This window comes from Carassius carassius, chromosome 35 (assembly GCF_963082965.1).
Source record: "Carassius carassius chromosome 35, fCarCar2.1, whole genome shotgun sequence".
NCBI classification, from domain to species: domain Eukaryota; kingdom Metazoa; phylum Chordata; class Actinopteri; order Cypriniformes; family Cyprinidae; genus Carassius; species Carassius carassius.
Window position 1 is genome coordinate 8,832,712 of NC_081789.1, and position 19,082 is coordinate 8,851,793.

Here is a 19,082-nt window from a genome sequence, read left to right on the forward strand (position 1 = left end):
TCAAAAAAAAAAAATTGCAGACCTCTGCCACTTGGGGGCGCTATAAAAAGAAAAAACACATAAACGGCTATAACTAGGCAACCGTTGGCTCGATCGACTTGAAAATTGGTATGCAGTGTCTTGGTCTGAAGGGGCACAAGTACCTATGAGGACATTTGCATATCTCAAAAAACATGGCCGCCATTGGCCAAAATTTTTTAGGCACCTATTTGAAAGGGTTAACAGATGTTGATCGGAACGAAACTCGCTGGGTACGTTCGACTCATGAACCTTAAGGTCTGTAAGAATTTTGAAAGAAATCGGCCACTAGTTGGCGCTAACGAGTTTTATGGCTCTGTAATCACGTGGTGTTTCACATATCAACACAATATGCATATCATTTGATAGATCTCCTCATAATGCACAACTTTGCCTCAAGAACCATTGCTTTCAATCAAATCGTTCAATTGTTATTCACAAATATGTTAAAAAGCTACTTTTGCGAACTAGTCCTAGGTTTTTTGTTCGATTGGAACCAAACCACTGCAGTAATATTCTGTGGACTCTCTAGATAAATAATTATCAAAAAAATGTTGAATTTTGTTCTTTGGTTGGCTTTAAAGGGGTAATTTAGAAAAGGGGTGTGGCCAAACACACCCCAAAGCCTATAAAACCTAAACGAAAACTCAAAACTTTATGAAGAAAACTTGGTGAAATCATGTAACAGGTGACTCTTAACAAGCATGCAAAGTTTCATGAGGATCGGACCATAGGTGGCGCTATAACAGTAGAAAAGGTCTCAAAACACAAGATTTATATGGTAAATGCTCTCAAATTGTTTGAAAAAGCTCATATATTCACTCAAAAACACTAGATCTTCATATCATATGATAGATCTCCTCATTCTGAACAACTTTGCCTCTGGGACCAATGTTGTCAATAAAGCTGTTAATTAAATATTCAAGATTATTTTAAAAAGTTACTTTGGCAAACTAGTGATAGGGTTTAAGCTGAAAATCAATAACACCACTGAAGTACAATTCTCTAGACTCTGAAGGTCAATAATTATCAAAAACATGTTGAACAATTGCATTTGGACAACTATAAACCAGTAATTTTATAATATGTTATTTGCATAGTGTACACAAAGGCCTATTAATACAAACAAGAAAGCCCACAAATTATCAAAACTGTAAAATAATGCATAATTTCATTCTAAACAAGCATGCAAAATTTAAGAGAGATTTGGCAAAAAAAAAAAAACACAGTTACAAAATGTTAAATCTCATTGAGTTAAAGTTTTCCATTTTGTTTATACATATATATCAGTTTTTAAATGTTTGCCACATTATGATTACAGTGAAACCTGAAAATGACATCTAAACTCTGAAAAACTAGTTTAATCATTTAATTTCAGTGCATGTGTCTGACTGTGACTACCTCAGAGGCCTTAAATGCTTGAACCCCGGTAAATGCTGCTTGCAGCTTTAATTATTATTATTATTATTATTCTTCTCCCCTAAAACTGAACGTGCAGCCCAAACCGTAAGGCCTAGAGACTTGAAATTTGGCCAGATTGTAGAGCTCAATTTGGGGAGAACCTATCAAAGTCTCAGCCCAATCGGCCAAAGGGGGGCGCTACAGCGCAAAAAACAAAATTTTCAGACATTTCTGGCCATAGATCGTAAACCGCTTGACGTAGACTCAAAAACTATGCATCGTTGTGATCCTTGGGTAAGTACGGAAAAAATTGCTCTGCGCCTTTTTTTACTCTACGACGCACCGTTTTTCCGCAAAATGGACCTAAAGCTCAAACCTACTTTTGCGAACTAGTCCTAGGATTTTCAACCAATCGGAACCAAACCACTGCAGAAATATTCCCTGGACCATCAATATCAATAATTATCAAAAAAAAGTTGAAATTTCGATTCTTACGCGAAACAGTACGCCAAAAAGCATGTATGCTAACGTTAGCCAAATGTTATTTTGACTATAACTCTTGAACGAAATGAGATATCTTCACCAAACTTAGTACACATATGTAGGAACTGAATCTTTGGTCAAATAAAAAAAATTGCGCATCTCTGCCACTTGGGGGCGCTCTAAGATAGAAAAAACACATAAATGGCTATAACTAGGCAGCCATTGATTCGATCGACTTGAAAATTGGTATGCAGTGTCTTGGTCTGAAGGGGCACAAGTACTTATGAGGACATTTGCATATCTCAAAAATCATGGCCGCCATTGGCCAAACAATTCGCTGAAAATCAATAAAACCACTGAAGTACAATTCTCTAGACTCTGAAGGTCAATAATTATCAAAAACATGTTAAACAATTGCATTTGGACAACTATAAACCAGTAATTTTATAATATGTTCTTGTCATAGTGCACACAAAGGCCTGTTAATACAAACAGAAAGCCCACAAATGATCAAAACTGTTTAAAATGATAAATAATTTCATTCTAAACAAGCATGCAAAATTTAAGAGAGATTGGGCAAAAAAAAATAACACTATAACAGTTATGTTTAAAAACACATTGTTGTTTGAGTAAATGCAATTTATAACCACTAGATGGCAGCGGAAGACCAATAATGGGCTCATTCAGCTAAGTTAAACAGTACTGTTGAAAGGATTCATTAATTCAGGCCTAAACAATCAAAAAACACTGTTACAAAATTTTAAATCTCATTGAGTTAAAGTTTTCCATTTTGTTTATACATATATATCAGTTTTTAAATGTTTGCCACATTATGATTACAGTGAAACCTGAAAATGACATCTAAACTCTGAAAAACTAGTTTAATCATTTAATTTCAGTGCATGTGTCTGACTGTGACTACCTCAGAGGCCTTAAATGCTTGAACCCCGGTAAATGCTGCTTGCAGCTTTAATTATTTATTATTATTATTATTCTTCTCCCCTAAAACTGAACGTGCAGCCCAAACCGTAAGGCCTAGAGACTTGAAATTTGGCCAGATTGTAGAGCTCAATTTGGGGAGAACCTATCAAAGTCTCAGCCCAATCGGCCAAAGGGGAGCGCTACAGCGCAAAAAACAAAATTTTCAGACATTTTTGGCCATAGATCGTAAACCGCTTGACGTAGACTCAAAAACTATGCATCGTTGTGATCCTTGGCTTAGTACGAAAAAAATTGTTCGTGCCTTTTCTACTCTACGACGCACCGTTTTACCGTAAAATGGACCTAAAGCTCAAACCTACTTTTGTGAACTAGTCCTAGGATTTTCAACCAATCGGAACCAAACCACTGCAGAAATATTTCCTGGACACTCAATATCAATAATTATCAAAAAAAAGTTGAAATTTCGATTCTTACGCGAAACAGCACGCCAAAAAGCGTCTATGCTAACGTTAGCCAAATGTTATTTTGACTATAACTCCTGAACGAAATGAGATATCTTCACCAAACTTGGTACACATATGTAAGAGCTGAATCTTTGGTCAAATAAAAAAAATTGCGCATCTCTGCCACTTGGGGGCGCTCTAAGATAGAAAAAACACATAAATGGCTATAACTAGGCAGCCGTTGGCTCGATCGACTTGAAAATTGGTATGCAGTGTCTTGGTCTGAAGGGGCACAAGGACTTATGAGGACATTTGCATATCTCAAAAAACATGGCCGCCATTGGCCAAACAATTTTAAGCACCTATTTGAAGGGGTTAACGGAAGTTGATCGGAACGAAACTCGCTGGGTACGTTCGACTCATGAACCTTAAGGTCTGTAAGAATTTTGAAAGAAATCGGCCACTAGTTGGCGCTAATGAGATTTTTTGGCTCAGTAATCACGTGGTGTAACACAGATTCACACAATATGCATATCATTTGATAGATCTCCTCATTATGCACAACTTTGCCTCAAGAACTATGGCTGTCAATCAAATCGTTCATTAATTATTCACAAATATGTTAAAAACCTACTTTTGCGAAGTAGTCCTAGGTTTTTCACCCAATCAGAACCAAACCACTGCAGTAACATTCTCTGGACGCTGTAGATCAATAATTATCAAAAAAATGTTGAATTTTTTTCCTTTGGTTAGCTGTAACCAGGTCATTAATTAAGAGAGGCGTGGTGACATACAAACAAAAGCCTATAAAACCTCAACAGAAACTCAAAACTTTACGAAACTTGGAGAAAACATGTAGCAGATGTCTCTGAATAATCATGCAAAGTTTCATGGAGATCGGGCCATAGGTGGCGCTATAACAGTATAAAAGGTCTCAAAAACACAAGATTTATATGGTAAATGGCCTCAAATTGGTTGAAAATGCTCATATATTCACACAAACACTAGATCATATGATAGATCTCCTCAATCTGAACAACTTTACCTCTGGGAGCGAAGATGTCAATGAAACCGTTCATTAATTATTCAAGAATATGTTATAAACCTACTTTTGCAAACTAGTCCTAGGTTTTTAGCCAGATCGGAACCAAACCACTGCAGTAATATTCTCTGGACTCTCTAGATCAATAATTATCAAAAAATTGTTGAATTTTGTCCTTTGGTTAGCTATAACAGGCTAATATAGAAAAGGGGTGTGACCAAAATACCCAAAAGCCTATAAAACCTAAATGAAAACTCCAAACTTTATGAAACTTGGTGAAAACATGTAAACGGTGATTCTTAACAAGCATGCAAAGTTTCATAGAGATCGGACCATAGATCTTCATATCATATGATAGATCTCCTCATTCTGAACAACTTTGCCTTTGGGACCAATGTTGTCAATAAAGCTGTTAATTAAATATTCAAGATTATTTTAAAAAGTTACTTTGGCAAATTAGTCCAAGGGTTTAAGCTGAAAATCAATAAAACCACTGAAGTACAATTCTCTAGACTCTGAAGGTCAATAATTATCAAAAACATGTTGAACAATTGCATTTGGACAACTATAAACCAGTAATTTTATAATATGTTATTTGCATAGTGTACACAAAGGCCTATTAATACAAACAGAAAGCCCACAAATTATCAAAACTCTGTAAAATAATGCATAATTTCATTCTAAACAAGCATGCACAATTTATGAGAGATTGGGCAAAAAAAAAATAACACTATAACAATTATGTTTAAAAACACAGCGTTGTTAGAGTAAATGCAATTTTATAACCACTAGATGGCAGCGGAAGACCACTAATGGGCTCATTCAGCTAAAGTTAAACAGTACTGTTCAAAGGTTTCATGAATTCATGCCAAAACATTAATAAATTAACTGTTATAACATTTTAAATCTCATTGAGTCAATGTTTTCCATTTTGTTTATACATATATATCAGTTTTTGCAACTTTGCCACATTATGATTACAGTTTAACCTGAAAATGACATCCAAACTCTTAAAAAGAGAAGACTTGCAATAAGTTTATTGTCACCTATCACTTATTTCAAATACCTATATCTGCAACAGAATGTGTGTGCATGTATATGTGTGTCTGTGTGTATGTGTGTGTGTGTGCATATGCTTATAGAGTATTAATATATTAGTCTAATCATTTACTTTCAGTGTGTGTCTGTCTGTCAGCCTGTTCTCCATTTTGGATGTGTTTAACTGTCTTCCATACATCCAGGTTGGCTCAGACCACCTCAGAGGCCTTAAATGCTTGAACCCTGGTAAATGCTGCTTGCAGCTTTAATTATTATTATTTTTCTTCTCCGCTAAAACGCGTTGTGCAGCCCAAACCGTAAGAGCTGGAACCTTGAAACTTTGCCAGATGGTAGTACAAAAGTCGAGGAGAGATTCAGAGAGTATGACCCCGATTGGCCCATAGGTGGCGCTATAGCAACCAAAAGCGCTAAACTGGTCATAACTCCTAGACCGTGTGTCGTAGGCTCAAGAGTCTTATATCAATGGAAAGCTGGCTACCTAAAGATCAAAATGTATATCTCCTATTTCATTTCTGGTATGCAAATTCTTCCACCATTTTGAATTTTGTTTAAAACCTACTTTTGCGAACTAGTCCGTGGTTTTTTGCCCGATCGGAACCAAACCAGTGCAGAAATGTTCTATGGAGTCTGAACATCAATAATTATCGAAAAAAAGTAGAAATTTCCATTCACGGACGCTAGGGGGCGCAAAATTACCATTGTGGGAGGAGTCTATTTTACTAAAATGGCTATAACTCCAGAAGTCAATGAGATATCTTCACCAAACTGGGTACAAATGTAAATGTGTTCAGTCAGGGGTCGCAGTAAAAAAACCGCATGGTGGCGCTATAACATAAAAAAAACTTAAAACAGGCTATAACCACTTGACCGTTAGTCCGACTGACTTGAAAATTGGTATGCAGTGTCTTGGTCCAAGGTACCATGTGTATCTATGAGGACATTGGCGTATCTCAAAAAGCATGGCCGCCATCGGCCAACGAACTTTGAGCACCTATTAGACAAGGTTAACGGAGGCCAATCGGAAAGAAACTCAATGGGCATGTTCAACTCATGGCCCTAGAGGTCTCTAAGAATTTTGAAACAAATCGGCCACTAGTTGGCGCTAACGAGTTTTATGGCTCTGTAATCACGTGGTGTTTCACATATCAACACAATATGCATATCATTTGATAGATCTCCTCATAATGCACAACTTTGCCTCAAGAACCATTGCTGTCAATCAAACCATTCAATTGTTATTCACAAATATGTTAAAAAGCTACTTTTGCGAACTAGTCCTAGGTTTTTTGTCCGATCGTAACCAAACCACTGCAGTAATATTCTGTGGACTCTCTAGATCAATAATTATCAAAAACATGTAGAATTTTGTACTTTGGTTAGCTTTAAAGGGGTAAATTAGAAAAGGGGTGTGGCCAAACATACCCCAAAGCCTATAAAACCAAAACAAAAAGTCAAAATATTCTAAAACTTGGAATAAACATGTGACCGATGACTCTTAACAAGTATGCAAAGTTTAATGTAGATCGGTCCATAGGTGGCGTTATAACAGTAGAAAAGGTCTCAAAACACAAGATTTATATGGTAAATGGCCTCAAACTGTTTGAAAATGCTCATATATTCACACAAACACTCGATCTTCATATCATATGATAGAACTCCTCATTCTGAACAACTTTGCCTCTGGGACCAATGTTGTCAATAAAGCTGTTAATTAAATATTCAAGATTATTTTGAAAAGTTACTTTGGCAAACTAGTCCAAGGCTTTAAGCTGAAAATCAATAAAACCACTGAAGTACAATTCTCTAGACTCTGAAGGTCAATAATTATCAAAAACATGTTGAACAATTGCATTTGGACAACTATAAACCAGTAATTTTATAATATGTTCTTTTCATAGTGTACACAAAGGCCTATTAATACAAACAGAAAGCCCACAAATTATCAAAACTGTGTAAAATAATGCATAATTTCATTCTAAACAAGCATGCAAAATTTAAGAGAGATTGGGCAAAAAAAAATAACACTATAACAGTTATGATTAAAAACACAGTGTTGTTTGAGTAAATGCAATTTATAACCACTAGATGGCAGCGTAAGACCACTAATGGGCTCATTCAGCTAAGTTAAACAGTACTGTTCAAAGGTTTCATGAATTCATGCCAAAACATTAATAAATTAACTGTTATAACATTTTCAAATCTCATTGAGTCAATGTTTTCCATTTTGTTCATACAGATATATCAGTTTTTACAATTTTGCCACATTATGATTACAGTTTAACCTGAAAAAGACATCTAAACTCTTAAAAAGAGAAGACTTGCAATAAGTTTATTGTCACCTATCACTTATTTCAAATACCTATATCTGCAACAAACTGTGTGTGCATGTATATGCGTGTGTGTGTGTATGCTTACAGAGTATATTAGTCTAATCATTTACTTTCAGTGCGTGTGTCTGACTGTTAGCCTGTTCTCCTTTTTGGATGTGTTTAACTGTCATCCATAAATCCAGGTTGGCTGAGACCACCTCAGAGGCCTTAATGTGCTTGAACCCCGGTAAATGCTGCTTGCAGCTTTAATTAGGGGTTCAAGCACGCAGTGCTGAAACCCTATTGTAATTGTTAGGATTTTTATTATTATTAGGGGTTCAAGCACGCAGTGCTGAAACTCTATTGTAATTGTTAGGATTTTTATTATTATTATTAAGTTGGCTTGAGAAAGCCAACTTACTGAAATCCTATTTAAACTTCTTCTTATTATTATTATTTTTCTGACTGCAAATTTTTGGACACTAACTCCTCCTAGACCGTTCAAGCTACATACTCCAAACTCGGGTCAGACCTTCATACTGTTCTGACTTGGTGTGCTATATCTTTTCAGACTGGTTTGAGTTACGGTTTTCTTACCTAAAAATCATAAAAATCCCATAGACTTTCATTGACAGGATGTTCAGATGACCCAAGCTCCAAATCCCATTAGACTCACTCAAGCTTTGATGCTAATCAATTTAAACTCATTCAAACTCATCTAATCTATCTATCTATCTATCTATCTATCTATCTATCCTAATAATATGCTAATCATGCTAAAATCATGTTAGCAACATGCTAGTCGCATGCTAGTCATGCTAGAAACATGCTAGCAACATGCTAATCATGCTAGAAACATGCTAGCAACATGCTAGTCGCATGCTAGTCATGCTAGAAACACGCTAGCAACATGCTAATCATGCTAGAAACATGTTAGCTACATGCTAATCATACTAAACTTATGCTAGTCGCATGCTTGTCATGCTAGAAACATGCTAACAACATGTTAATCATGCTAAAATCATGCTAGCAACATGCTAATAATGCTAACAACATGCTAGTCGCATGCTAATCATGCTAGAAACATGCTAACAACATGCTAATCATGCTAAAATCATGCTAGCAACATGTTAGTCGCATGTTAATCATGCTAGAAACATGCTAATCATGGTAGAGACATGCTAGCGACATGCTAGCAATATGCTAATCATGCTAAAATCATGCTAGCAACATGCTAGTCGCATGCTAGTCATGTTAAAATCATGCTAGCAACATGCTAGTCGCATGCTAGTCATGCTAGAAACATCCTAACAACATGCTAATCATGTTAACAACATGCTAGTCGCATGCTAGTCATGCTAGAAACATGTTAATCATGCTAGAAACATGCTAGTGACATGCTAGCAATATGCTAATCATGCTAGAAACATGCTAACAACATGCTAATCATGTTAAAATCATGCTAGCAACATGCTAGTCGCATGCTAATCATGTTAGAAACATGATAACAACATGCTTATAATGCTGACAACATGGTCATGCTAGTCATGCTAGAAACATGCTAATCATGCTAGAAACTTGCTAGCGACATGCTAGCAATATGCTAATCATGCTAGAAACATGCTAGCGACATGCTAGCAACATGCTAGTCATGCTAGAAACATGCTAATCATGCTAGAAACTTGCTAGCGACATGCTAGCAATATGCTAATCATTCTAGAAACATGCTAGCAACATGTTAGCAATATGCTAATCATGCTAGAAATATGCTAGCAACATGCTAATCATGGTAAAATCATGCTAGCAACATGCTAGTCACATGCTAATCATACTAGAAACATGCTAACAACATGCTAATCATGCTTAAATCATGATAGCAACATGCTAATCATGCTAGCAACATGCTAGTTGCATGCTAATCATGCTAGAAACATGCTAGCGACAGGCTAATCATGCTAGCAACATGCTAGTCGCATGCTAATCATGCTAGAAACATGTTAACAAAATGCTAACAACATGTTAATCATGCTAGAAGCATGTTAGCGACATGCTAGCAACATGCTAATCATGCTAGACACATGTTAGCAACATGATAATCATGCTAGAAACATGCTAGCAACATGCTAGTCGCATGCTAATCATGCTAGAAACATGCTAACATCATGCTAATCATGCTAGCAACATGCTAGTCGCATGCTAGAAACATGCTAGCATCATGCTAATCATACTGTTCTGACTTGGTGTGCTATATCTTTTCAGACTGGTTTGAGTTACGGTTTTCTTAAAAATTAATATTAAAAATCATAAAAATCCCATAGACTTTCATTGACAGGATGTTCAGATGACCCAAGCTCCAAATCCCATTAGACTCAATCAAGCTTTGATGCTAATCAATTTAAACTCATTCAAACTCATCTAATCTATCTATCTATCTATCTATCTATCTATCTATCTATCTGACTATTTCTATATATCTATCTATCTATCTATATCTGTCTATCCTAATAATATGCTAATCATGCTAAAATCATGCTAGCAACATGCTAGTCGCATGTTAGTCATGCTAGAAACATGCTAGCAACATGCTAATCATGCTAGAAACATGCTAGCAACATGCTAGTCGCATGCTAGTCATGCTAGAAACACGCTAGCAACATGCTAATCATGCTAGAAACATGTTAGCTACATGCTAATCATACTAAAATAATGCTAGCAACATGCTAGTCGCATGCTTGTCATGCTAGAAAAATGCTAACAACATGTTAATCATGCTAAAATCATGTTAGCAACATGCTAATCAAACTAGCAACTTGCTAGTCGCATGCTAGTCATGCTAGAAACTTGCTAGCAACATGCTAATAATGTTAACAACATGCTAGTCGCATGCTAATCATGCTAGAAACATGCTAACAACATGCTAGTCGCATGCTAGTCATGCTAGAAACATGCTAGTCGCATTGCTAATCATGCTAGAAACATGCTAGCAACATGCTAATCATGCTAAAATCATGCTAGCAACATGTTTGTCGCATGTTAATCATGCTAGAAAAATGCTAATCATGGTAGAGACATGTTAGCGACATGCTAGCAATATGCTAATCATGCTAAAATCATGGTAGCAACATGCTAGTCGCATGGTAGTCATGCTAGAAACATGCTAGCAACATGCTAATCATGTTAAAATCATGCTAGCAACATGCTAGTCGGATGCTAGTCATGCTAGAAACATGTTAATCAAGCTAGAAATATGCTAGCGACATGCTAGCATTATGCTTATCATGCTAGAAACATGCTAACAACATGCTAATCATGGTAAAATCATGTTAGAAACATGCTAACATGCTAATAATGCTGACAACATGCTAGTCGCATGCTAGTCATGCTAGAAACATGCTAATCATGCTAGAAACTTGCTAGCGACATGCTAGCAATATGCTAATCATGCTAGAAATATGCTAGCGACATGCTAGCAATATGCTAATCATGCTAGAAATATGCTACCAACATGCTAATCATGGTAAAATCATGCTAGCAACATGCTAGTCGCATGCTAATCATGCTAGAAACATGCTAACAACATGCTAATCATGCTTAAATCATGATAGCAACATGCTAATCATGCTAGAAACATGCTAGCGACATGCTAATCATGCTAGCAACATGCTAGCAACATGCTAGTCGCATACTAATCATGCTAGAAACATGTTAACAACATGCTAGCAACATGTTAATCATGCTAGAAGCATGCTAGCGACATGCTAGCAACATGCTAATCATGCTAGACACATGTTAGAAACATGATAATCATGCTAGAAACATGCTAGCAACATGCTAGTCGCATGCTAATCATGCTAGAAACATGCTAACATCATGCTAATCATGCTAGCAACATGCTAGTCGCACGCTAGAAACATGCTAGCATGATGTTAATCATGCTAGCAACATGCTAGTCATGCTAGAAACATGCTAACAATATGCTAATCATGCTAGAAACATGCTAGTCATGCTAGAAACATGCTAGCAACATGCTAATCATGCTAGAAACATGCTATCAACATGGTAGCAAACATTCTAATCATGTTAGAAACATGCTAACAACATGCTAATCATGGTAAAATCATGCTAGAAACATGTTAGTCGCATGTTAGTCATGTTAGAAACATGTTAGCAACATGCTAATCATGGTAAAATCATGCTAGAAACATCCTAGTCGCATGTTAGTCATGTTAGAAAAATGCTAGCAACATGCTAATCATGCTAAAATCATGCTAGCAACATGCTAGTCGCATGCTAATCATGCTAGAAACATGCTAGCAACATGCTAAACATGCTAAAATCATGCTAGCAACATGTTAGTCGCATGCTAATCATGCTATAAACATTCTAGCAACATGCTAATCATGCTAGTTGAATGCTAATAATGCTAGAAACATGATAGCAACATGCTAATCATGCTAAAATCATGCTAGAAACATGCTAGTCGCACGATAGTCATGCTAAAAACATGCTAGCAACATGCTAATCATACTAGAAACAATGCTAGCACCATGCTAATCATGCTAAAATCATGCTAGCAAAATGCTAGTCGCATGCTAGTCATGCTAGAAACATGTTAATAATGTTAACAACATGCTAGCGAACATGCTACTAACTTGCTAATCATGCTAGCGACATGGCTAATCACTTGCTAATTATGTTAGCGACATGCTAGCAACATGCTAATTATGCTAGAAACATGCTAGTCACATGTTAATCATGCTAGAAACATGGTAATCACGCTAGCAACTTGTTAGTCGCATACTAATCATGCTAGAAACATGCTAGAGACATGCTAGTAACTTCGTAATCATGCTAATGACATGGTAGTCACTTGCTTGTTATGCTAGCAATATGTTAATCACTGTCTTTTTTAAACTTCTTAAACTTTTAAATATTTTTAAACTTTTCACATTTTCAAACTTTTCAAACATTTCAAACTTTGTAAACTTTTCAAACTTTCTGGTCAGGCTTTCTCAAGCCAACTTAAAGTTTGTCTTGACAAACTTTTTTATCTAGTTCCCATAATGTGATATATGTAGTTTTTTCAGAATAACAAATAAATGGGTATAAATTAATTGTTGCCATATGGCAACTCTGTACCATAGAGGGTTAACTTATATAATGTTACAAACTAAAGCCTTATTGAAAAGTGTTACAAGAATTATATATATATATATATATTGTTCTTTGTGTGTGTGTGTGTGTTTTTGTGTGTGAGAGAGACTCACATTAATAAATGCCATAAAATTATTGTTTGTGTAAATTAATATAATTAATTTCAATAACTGAAACCTTATTGAAAGTGTCACCAAAGTTTTATGCTGGGTGTGTGGGTCTTGATGGTTTGGATTAACCCTTTCATTGCTGTATCCCTTAAATCGAATCTGCTAAAGCGTGCCCAATCCTGTTCCTGGCAATCGACTGTTCTGCAAAGTTCAGCTCCAATTCAAATCAATCAAACCTATCTTTAATTTTCAAGCGATCCTGAAGATCTTAATTAGTTGCTTCAGGTGTGTTTGATTAGGGTTGGAGCTAAACCTTGCAGGACAGTTGATCGCCGTTAACAGAGTAGGAAGAACCTGTGCTAGAGGGTTGTTGTGTATGTTCCCGCTGGGCACAGTTTTCCTGATGCCACCGGGGTGGCGTTTATGCTGACAGTTCGGGCCCGCCATCACTGCCTGCAGCTTTTACGTGTTCAAACTAATTTCGGAAATTTTAAATACAAGTAACAATGATGAAAAATATAATAATAATAATAACAATAAAAAAATATATATATGTCTTAATGTTAAAAACATTAACAAAACATTTCTTAATGTTTATTTTAATGATGACACACATCAGAAGGCATTCATCTTTGTTTAGAATGGCAATGTGGGAAGAAATGTAATTTTGCTTATTAAATACCTCTAAAAATGTGAGTTTGCCTTTGAATTGAGTTCTAAATTGTTCTAAATTTAGTTGCTCTAAATTTCTTATTTCCTAAAATGTTTTTCTTTTTCCCCCTCCATTGGCTAATACAGAACCACTTTTTCTAAACTCTTCTCATAATCTGCAATACAAACATAAATCTTGACCAAACGGTTAATCTAACTTCCAAAATGAACTCAAACCCCCATTACATAATGAACTTTTATTTTATTTTTTTTTGTTTAAATTATTATTTTTACATAAATCTGTACATCTTTAGAGAATATGTGTATCTTTTCACTTTATTGTTATGTAACATACATTAAAGCATAGATAACAATGAATATGCAAATTGGTTGCATATCAGTGCAAATAATTGTAAAAAAAAAAAAAAAAAAAAAACACCTGAAATTCCAGAGCTGCAAATATAACAAATATAAACAACATGTAAATTATAATGACTCATACTGTATGTACTGTACTATGAGGGTTCTTGTACTCTGTCACTCTTTTTTTTCCTTTCCCCATCCGTCTTCCTTGATCAACATTTTCAAACAAAAATGTGCTGCACCTTCACCTGTGCTGTTTCATGTGAATTATGAAAGACAAGTAAAAAAAAAAAATAAAAAAAAAAATAATAATATATTTTCTGATTTAGGGAGATGGTAATTTAAGGCAATTTGTGTAGTAGCAATTAAAAAATATTCACAGTTTGGTCCGCACACACTTCTTTTTCACTATGTTAAGAGTTTTGAAATTATGACTTCTGTATGAATTAAACTATTGTGCATCAAAATCATGTATTAACCATTTTAACCAGTATAATAATCGATTTTCAACAATTTATTGTTTCTGTGAACATGAACTCAGGGCTTACTGTTAAACCATTGTTATCATTAACAGTGACACATAACTCTCACATGCCTTTTGTACATGTTACAAAGTCTTGTGCTTTCCTAGAAGGCTATTTGGCAAATGCAGTGATTTTCTGAACATCTTGATATGACCGAGTGTTATCAGTGCAATGATCAGACAGCTGCTGCAGTAAAGTGCCAACACAGTCCTCTCCTCTGGCAAAAAACACTTTGACAGCCGGATGTCTGACCTGGAGAATGTGCCCTAGAGGAAGTGACAGAAATACAATAACATTAAATAAATATGAAAATTCATGAAACTTAAACTCTAAAAACAAATATTTGCTATTTTAATTAAAAAAGCAACAGAATGAAGAATCAGTTAAATTATATTTCACTTTTTTAACTTTTCATGTCAACTTGAAAGGGACTCTGTAACTATGTAAAATGACAGACCTGAAAATAAGTTTGAACTTAATTTTGTGGAAAGTGTATCAATTCTATGAAATGTCCAGTAAAAAGAATTGTAAACTTGAGAAAACTTAATCTGAACCATTCTGTGAAGTCTGGAGCTAATTGATCTGAAATTAAACAAATAATTGTTGTGTATAGAACTACTTACAGAATAATTGAAACATTCTCAACTAAAAGATATGAAACTTATAAAACGTAAAAAACATCTGCCACAATTGGAGATTGGGTATCTCGCATAGATCATATCAAGTATGAATGAATGAATGAGTAATTTATATAGCATTTTATTTCGTATTGCTGTACACCCAAAGCTCTTTACAATCATATGGGGGGTGTGCAACATCAACTTGGATGATGCAATGGCAGCCACAGTACAACGGCACCAGTGTGCTCACCACACACCAGCTACAGGTGGAGAGGAAAGAGTGATAGAGCCAATCTAGCTTTCCCAGGAGGTCTCCCATCCAGGTGCTAACCAGGCTCAACCCCTTTTTAGCTTCAGTGGGCAAGCAGTGTTGGGCTGCAGGGTGACATGGCTTCTGAATTCATTTAATACATTTGGTATATTTTCTACCCAGCAATAATGCTTGAGACTGGGGAGTATATGTCTAAAGGGGAAAAATACACACCACAGAGAACAAATAATCTCTAGATAACTTTCTAGATTTGCTATGGTATTTAGCATTCCCCTGTAAATAGCATCCAGTGGGCATAATGGTTAAACATTCATGTTCATAGTCATGTTAAAGAGAGTTGAAAGAGCACCATATGACAGAAATTTGATTGATTACCCCCTCATATAAATTCTATACGCCTCCACCACCCTAACTGGACACCTGATCATGTACATCCTCCGCCCATTTAACTAGACATCTCTTTGTACATCTATTTATCCATCCCACCTATTCAAATTCATTTATTACCCCTCATATTGTTTGGGAATGTGTTCTTGTGCAGAACATTGAAACTTTTCAAAACTTTGTGCTTTCAACTTTCAAATGTTCAATGATGTATTGGTTGGTAAAATTGGGTTGATTATTTAAAGTTTTTAAACAAGTTTTTTTTTTTTTTTTTTACACACATTTGAAGAAAAACAGCAATATAAATAAAATTAAAAAGTCAAGACAAGCATTTACGTATTGTTGAACGGAAAGAGTTGAAATATCTAAAAGACAATGTATCAGACACATTCGTTAAACAACAACACACAGCAGTTGTCAAAATCTTGTAGCCTAACATTACAATTGTAAAAAGTTAGAGTTTATTACTGATACAAAGTTAAATAAAATAAAATAAAAAGAGCCAAGTAGCCTATCTTATGGTGATCTAAAACAAAATGCATCAGACATGCTCGTTAAACAAAAGCATATGGTAGTTGTTAAAATCTTGTAGTCTAACAAATTATTATTATTATTATTTTAAGGTAGAGTTCGTTACTGATACAAAGTTAAAGAAAAGAAAAATAGCTGAGCACCTTACGCTGACCTACACCAAATGTGGTAATACTTTTTAGCATACAAGAACACATAAGTATAATGCATTATAAGCAATCTAGTAACTATTAGTATCTAACAAGAAAATAGTAAGTGATAGTGCTTAGTCAACTGTGGTAGTTCACAATTAGCTTATCAGTAACTAATATTTTTTAACTCCCCAAGAACTACAAAGAACTACTACTAAGAACTACTATATACTGGTTCATAATTAGTATTAATAATGTATAATGTATCATTTATTCTAAAATGAAGGTCATGGTAGCCCACTAGTAATGACTCCAGTATTACCAAATTCTTCACAAGAAATTACTAATTATTGGGATCAATAATTAGTATTGGGTTTATTGGGATTTATTCAAGTATTCTAAAAGTGACTAACGTGCTTAATTCTCTAGTAATGACTGAAATCATTGTAAGCTTTTGAGGGTTTTGTAAAGTTTTGGATAGTAATTATTCAGATGTTATTACATCTTTCTAAATGAATTAAAAACCATGATCTTCACTTTAGAATACTGATCCAAATAATCAGCAATTAATTTGGAAGGATGTAGTAAAACTTCAGTCATTATTATCCAAAACCTTACATATATCTCAAAATCTTACAATGATGTTGGCCAATATAAGGGAGTTGTCATGCTTTTCACTTTAGAATACTGATTCAAGTAATTAGTACTTCCTTTAGAAGGATTTGGTAATACTGCAGTCATACCTAGTGGGTTACCATGATCTTCAACTTAGACAGTACTTTAAGTGGACAAAAAGAAGTGCCGGTACTCACCCCCCGATTTATTTATATTAATTATTAAATTATATTAAATAAGTACTTTTCAATAATGTATGGACCACAGGGAGATGCCAAAGACCACTAAATTACCTGCATTTAATACTATACCGATCCATGCAGAATCGCAAAATTTCTGACCACCGCATAATCAGTGTTCATTATAACACTTTTGCGTTTAAGCCAAATACACGCTGAAAATAATATTTTTTACTGACATCTAGACATAAGTCACTATTCTCTCCACAATCACTCATGAAATCGGCTGTGTTTTCTCTGCATTAGCACCATTTTGACATTACTGTTGGAATTTGTTTACTGGATCCTTGGACTTTCCAGGAGTTTAAAATAATCTGATTGCAAAAGCATGCTTCTAATTTTAAGATATTATTTTCATTATAAAGTACTAAATCAAATTAGTAATAAGTAATTATTAATAGATAATTAATATTTGACTGCTCTGCACATCTCCCCTGCACTGTAAAAAGTGTTTTTTTTTTACTTGTAAATAAAGATAGCATCAGTTAAGTAAATTTTACAAACAAATTCTATTTTATCTTTTTACTTCAAAATATCACATTTAATTCAATAAGCTACTTGAGGTTTAGTTTTTATTTAATTTACTTAAATACATAAGTAAACTCAAATTGAACTGCCTAAGTAGAAATTAAAGTTTAAAGTATATTTTATTTGGAACCGTTTATGTTTACAAGGATTCTTTAAGTAAATATCAAAGTTATGATCCCATATTTGAATGAATAATTAAAAATGTTTCACTGTTTTATGGTTGCTTGTGTTGTTGTGATGAATAATGAGAGGATGCAAGATGCAAGTTAACAAGTTCATGATAAAAATGAGAGTTAGAGTGAAGACACAGGCCGGGGACAAACAATCAGGTGGTGGTGGTGAAGCAGGGACGAGATGATGATCCGGTGGTGGTGCGGTGAAGAGCGTGAAGAGAAACCCAGGAACCGTGGAACATCCAGACGACCCGAGGAATTGACGAAATCCAAACGACACGAAGAACTGACGAAATCCAACGGAGAACTGGGCTTGACGAGACACAAGAACAGGACGCACACCAGGGAACAACCACAACGATCTGACAATGTGAGAGGAAATTTACTGATATATATATGGAGGTGAAATCAACGACAGCTGGTGACACTAATCAACACAACGAGTAACCACACCCACACAATTACACTCACACAGACACCTCAGTGTGAGACAGCCGATTCATGAACCGTGACAGTACCCCTCCCCTTAGGAATGCCTCCTGGCGTTCCCAGACAACCTTACCTGTTGATTGTAATCATCAATAAAGGAATGATCCAGAATGTCCCTAGCAGGAACCCAACTTCTCTCCTCCAGACCGTAACCCTCCCAGTCCACCAAGTACTGAAATCCGTGTCCCCTCCGTCTCGAGTCCAGAATGCGGTTTACCAAATACGTGGGTTCCCCATCTACGGGTCGCGGTGTGTGGGGGGGGGGGGGGGGGGACCGGGGCATGCGGATTAATGGGAGAATAAAACACAGGCTTGATTTTAGACACATGGAAGGCGGGGTGAATTCTCCTGTACGCCGGAGGTAGTTTGAGTCGGACTGCCACCGGACTAATAATTTTGGTGACAGGAAACGGGCCAATGAATTTGGGAGCTAACTTGTTAGACACGGAGTGTTGAGGAATATTCTTAGTAGAAAGCCACACTTTTTGACCCACGACGTAAATGGGAGGCTTTGACCGGTGGCGATCGACCTTGGCCTTCATGCGCCCCCCTGCTTGGAGTAGAGTCTCACGGGCTCTAGTCCAAGTACGGCAGCACCTCTG

General features: G+C 35.7%; 1 protein-coding gene and 1 long non-coding RNA gene across 2 annotated transcripts in view; both read right to left on the minus strand.

Moving 5' to 3' along the window:
- Positions 1–2,465: 2,465 nt before the first annotated feature.
- LOC132115945 (uncharacterized) lies at positions 2,466–8,087 on the minus strand. Its single transcript, XR_009425584.1, has 3 exons — positions 7,916–8,087; positions 5,173–5,585; positions 2,466–2,589 (listed from the first exon to the last, which is right to left on the minus strand). It is a non-coding gene; the product is annotated as an uncharacterized LOC132115945 (long non-coding RNA).
- A 6,387-nt stretch (positions 8,088–14,474) lies between these two features.
- The window catches only part of mppe1 (metallophosphoesterase 1), a 98,561-nt gene continuing 93,953 nt past the window's right edge, over positions 14,475–19,082 (minus strand). Inside the window, exon 9 of the mRNA XM_059524386.1 lies at positions 14,475–14,765. Within this exon, the coding sequence (XP_059380369.1) occupies positions 14,583–14,765 (183 nt within the window). The 3' untranslated portion in view covers positions 14,475–14,582. The remainder of the gene's footprint in view (positions 14,766–19,082) is intronic.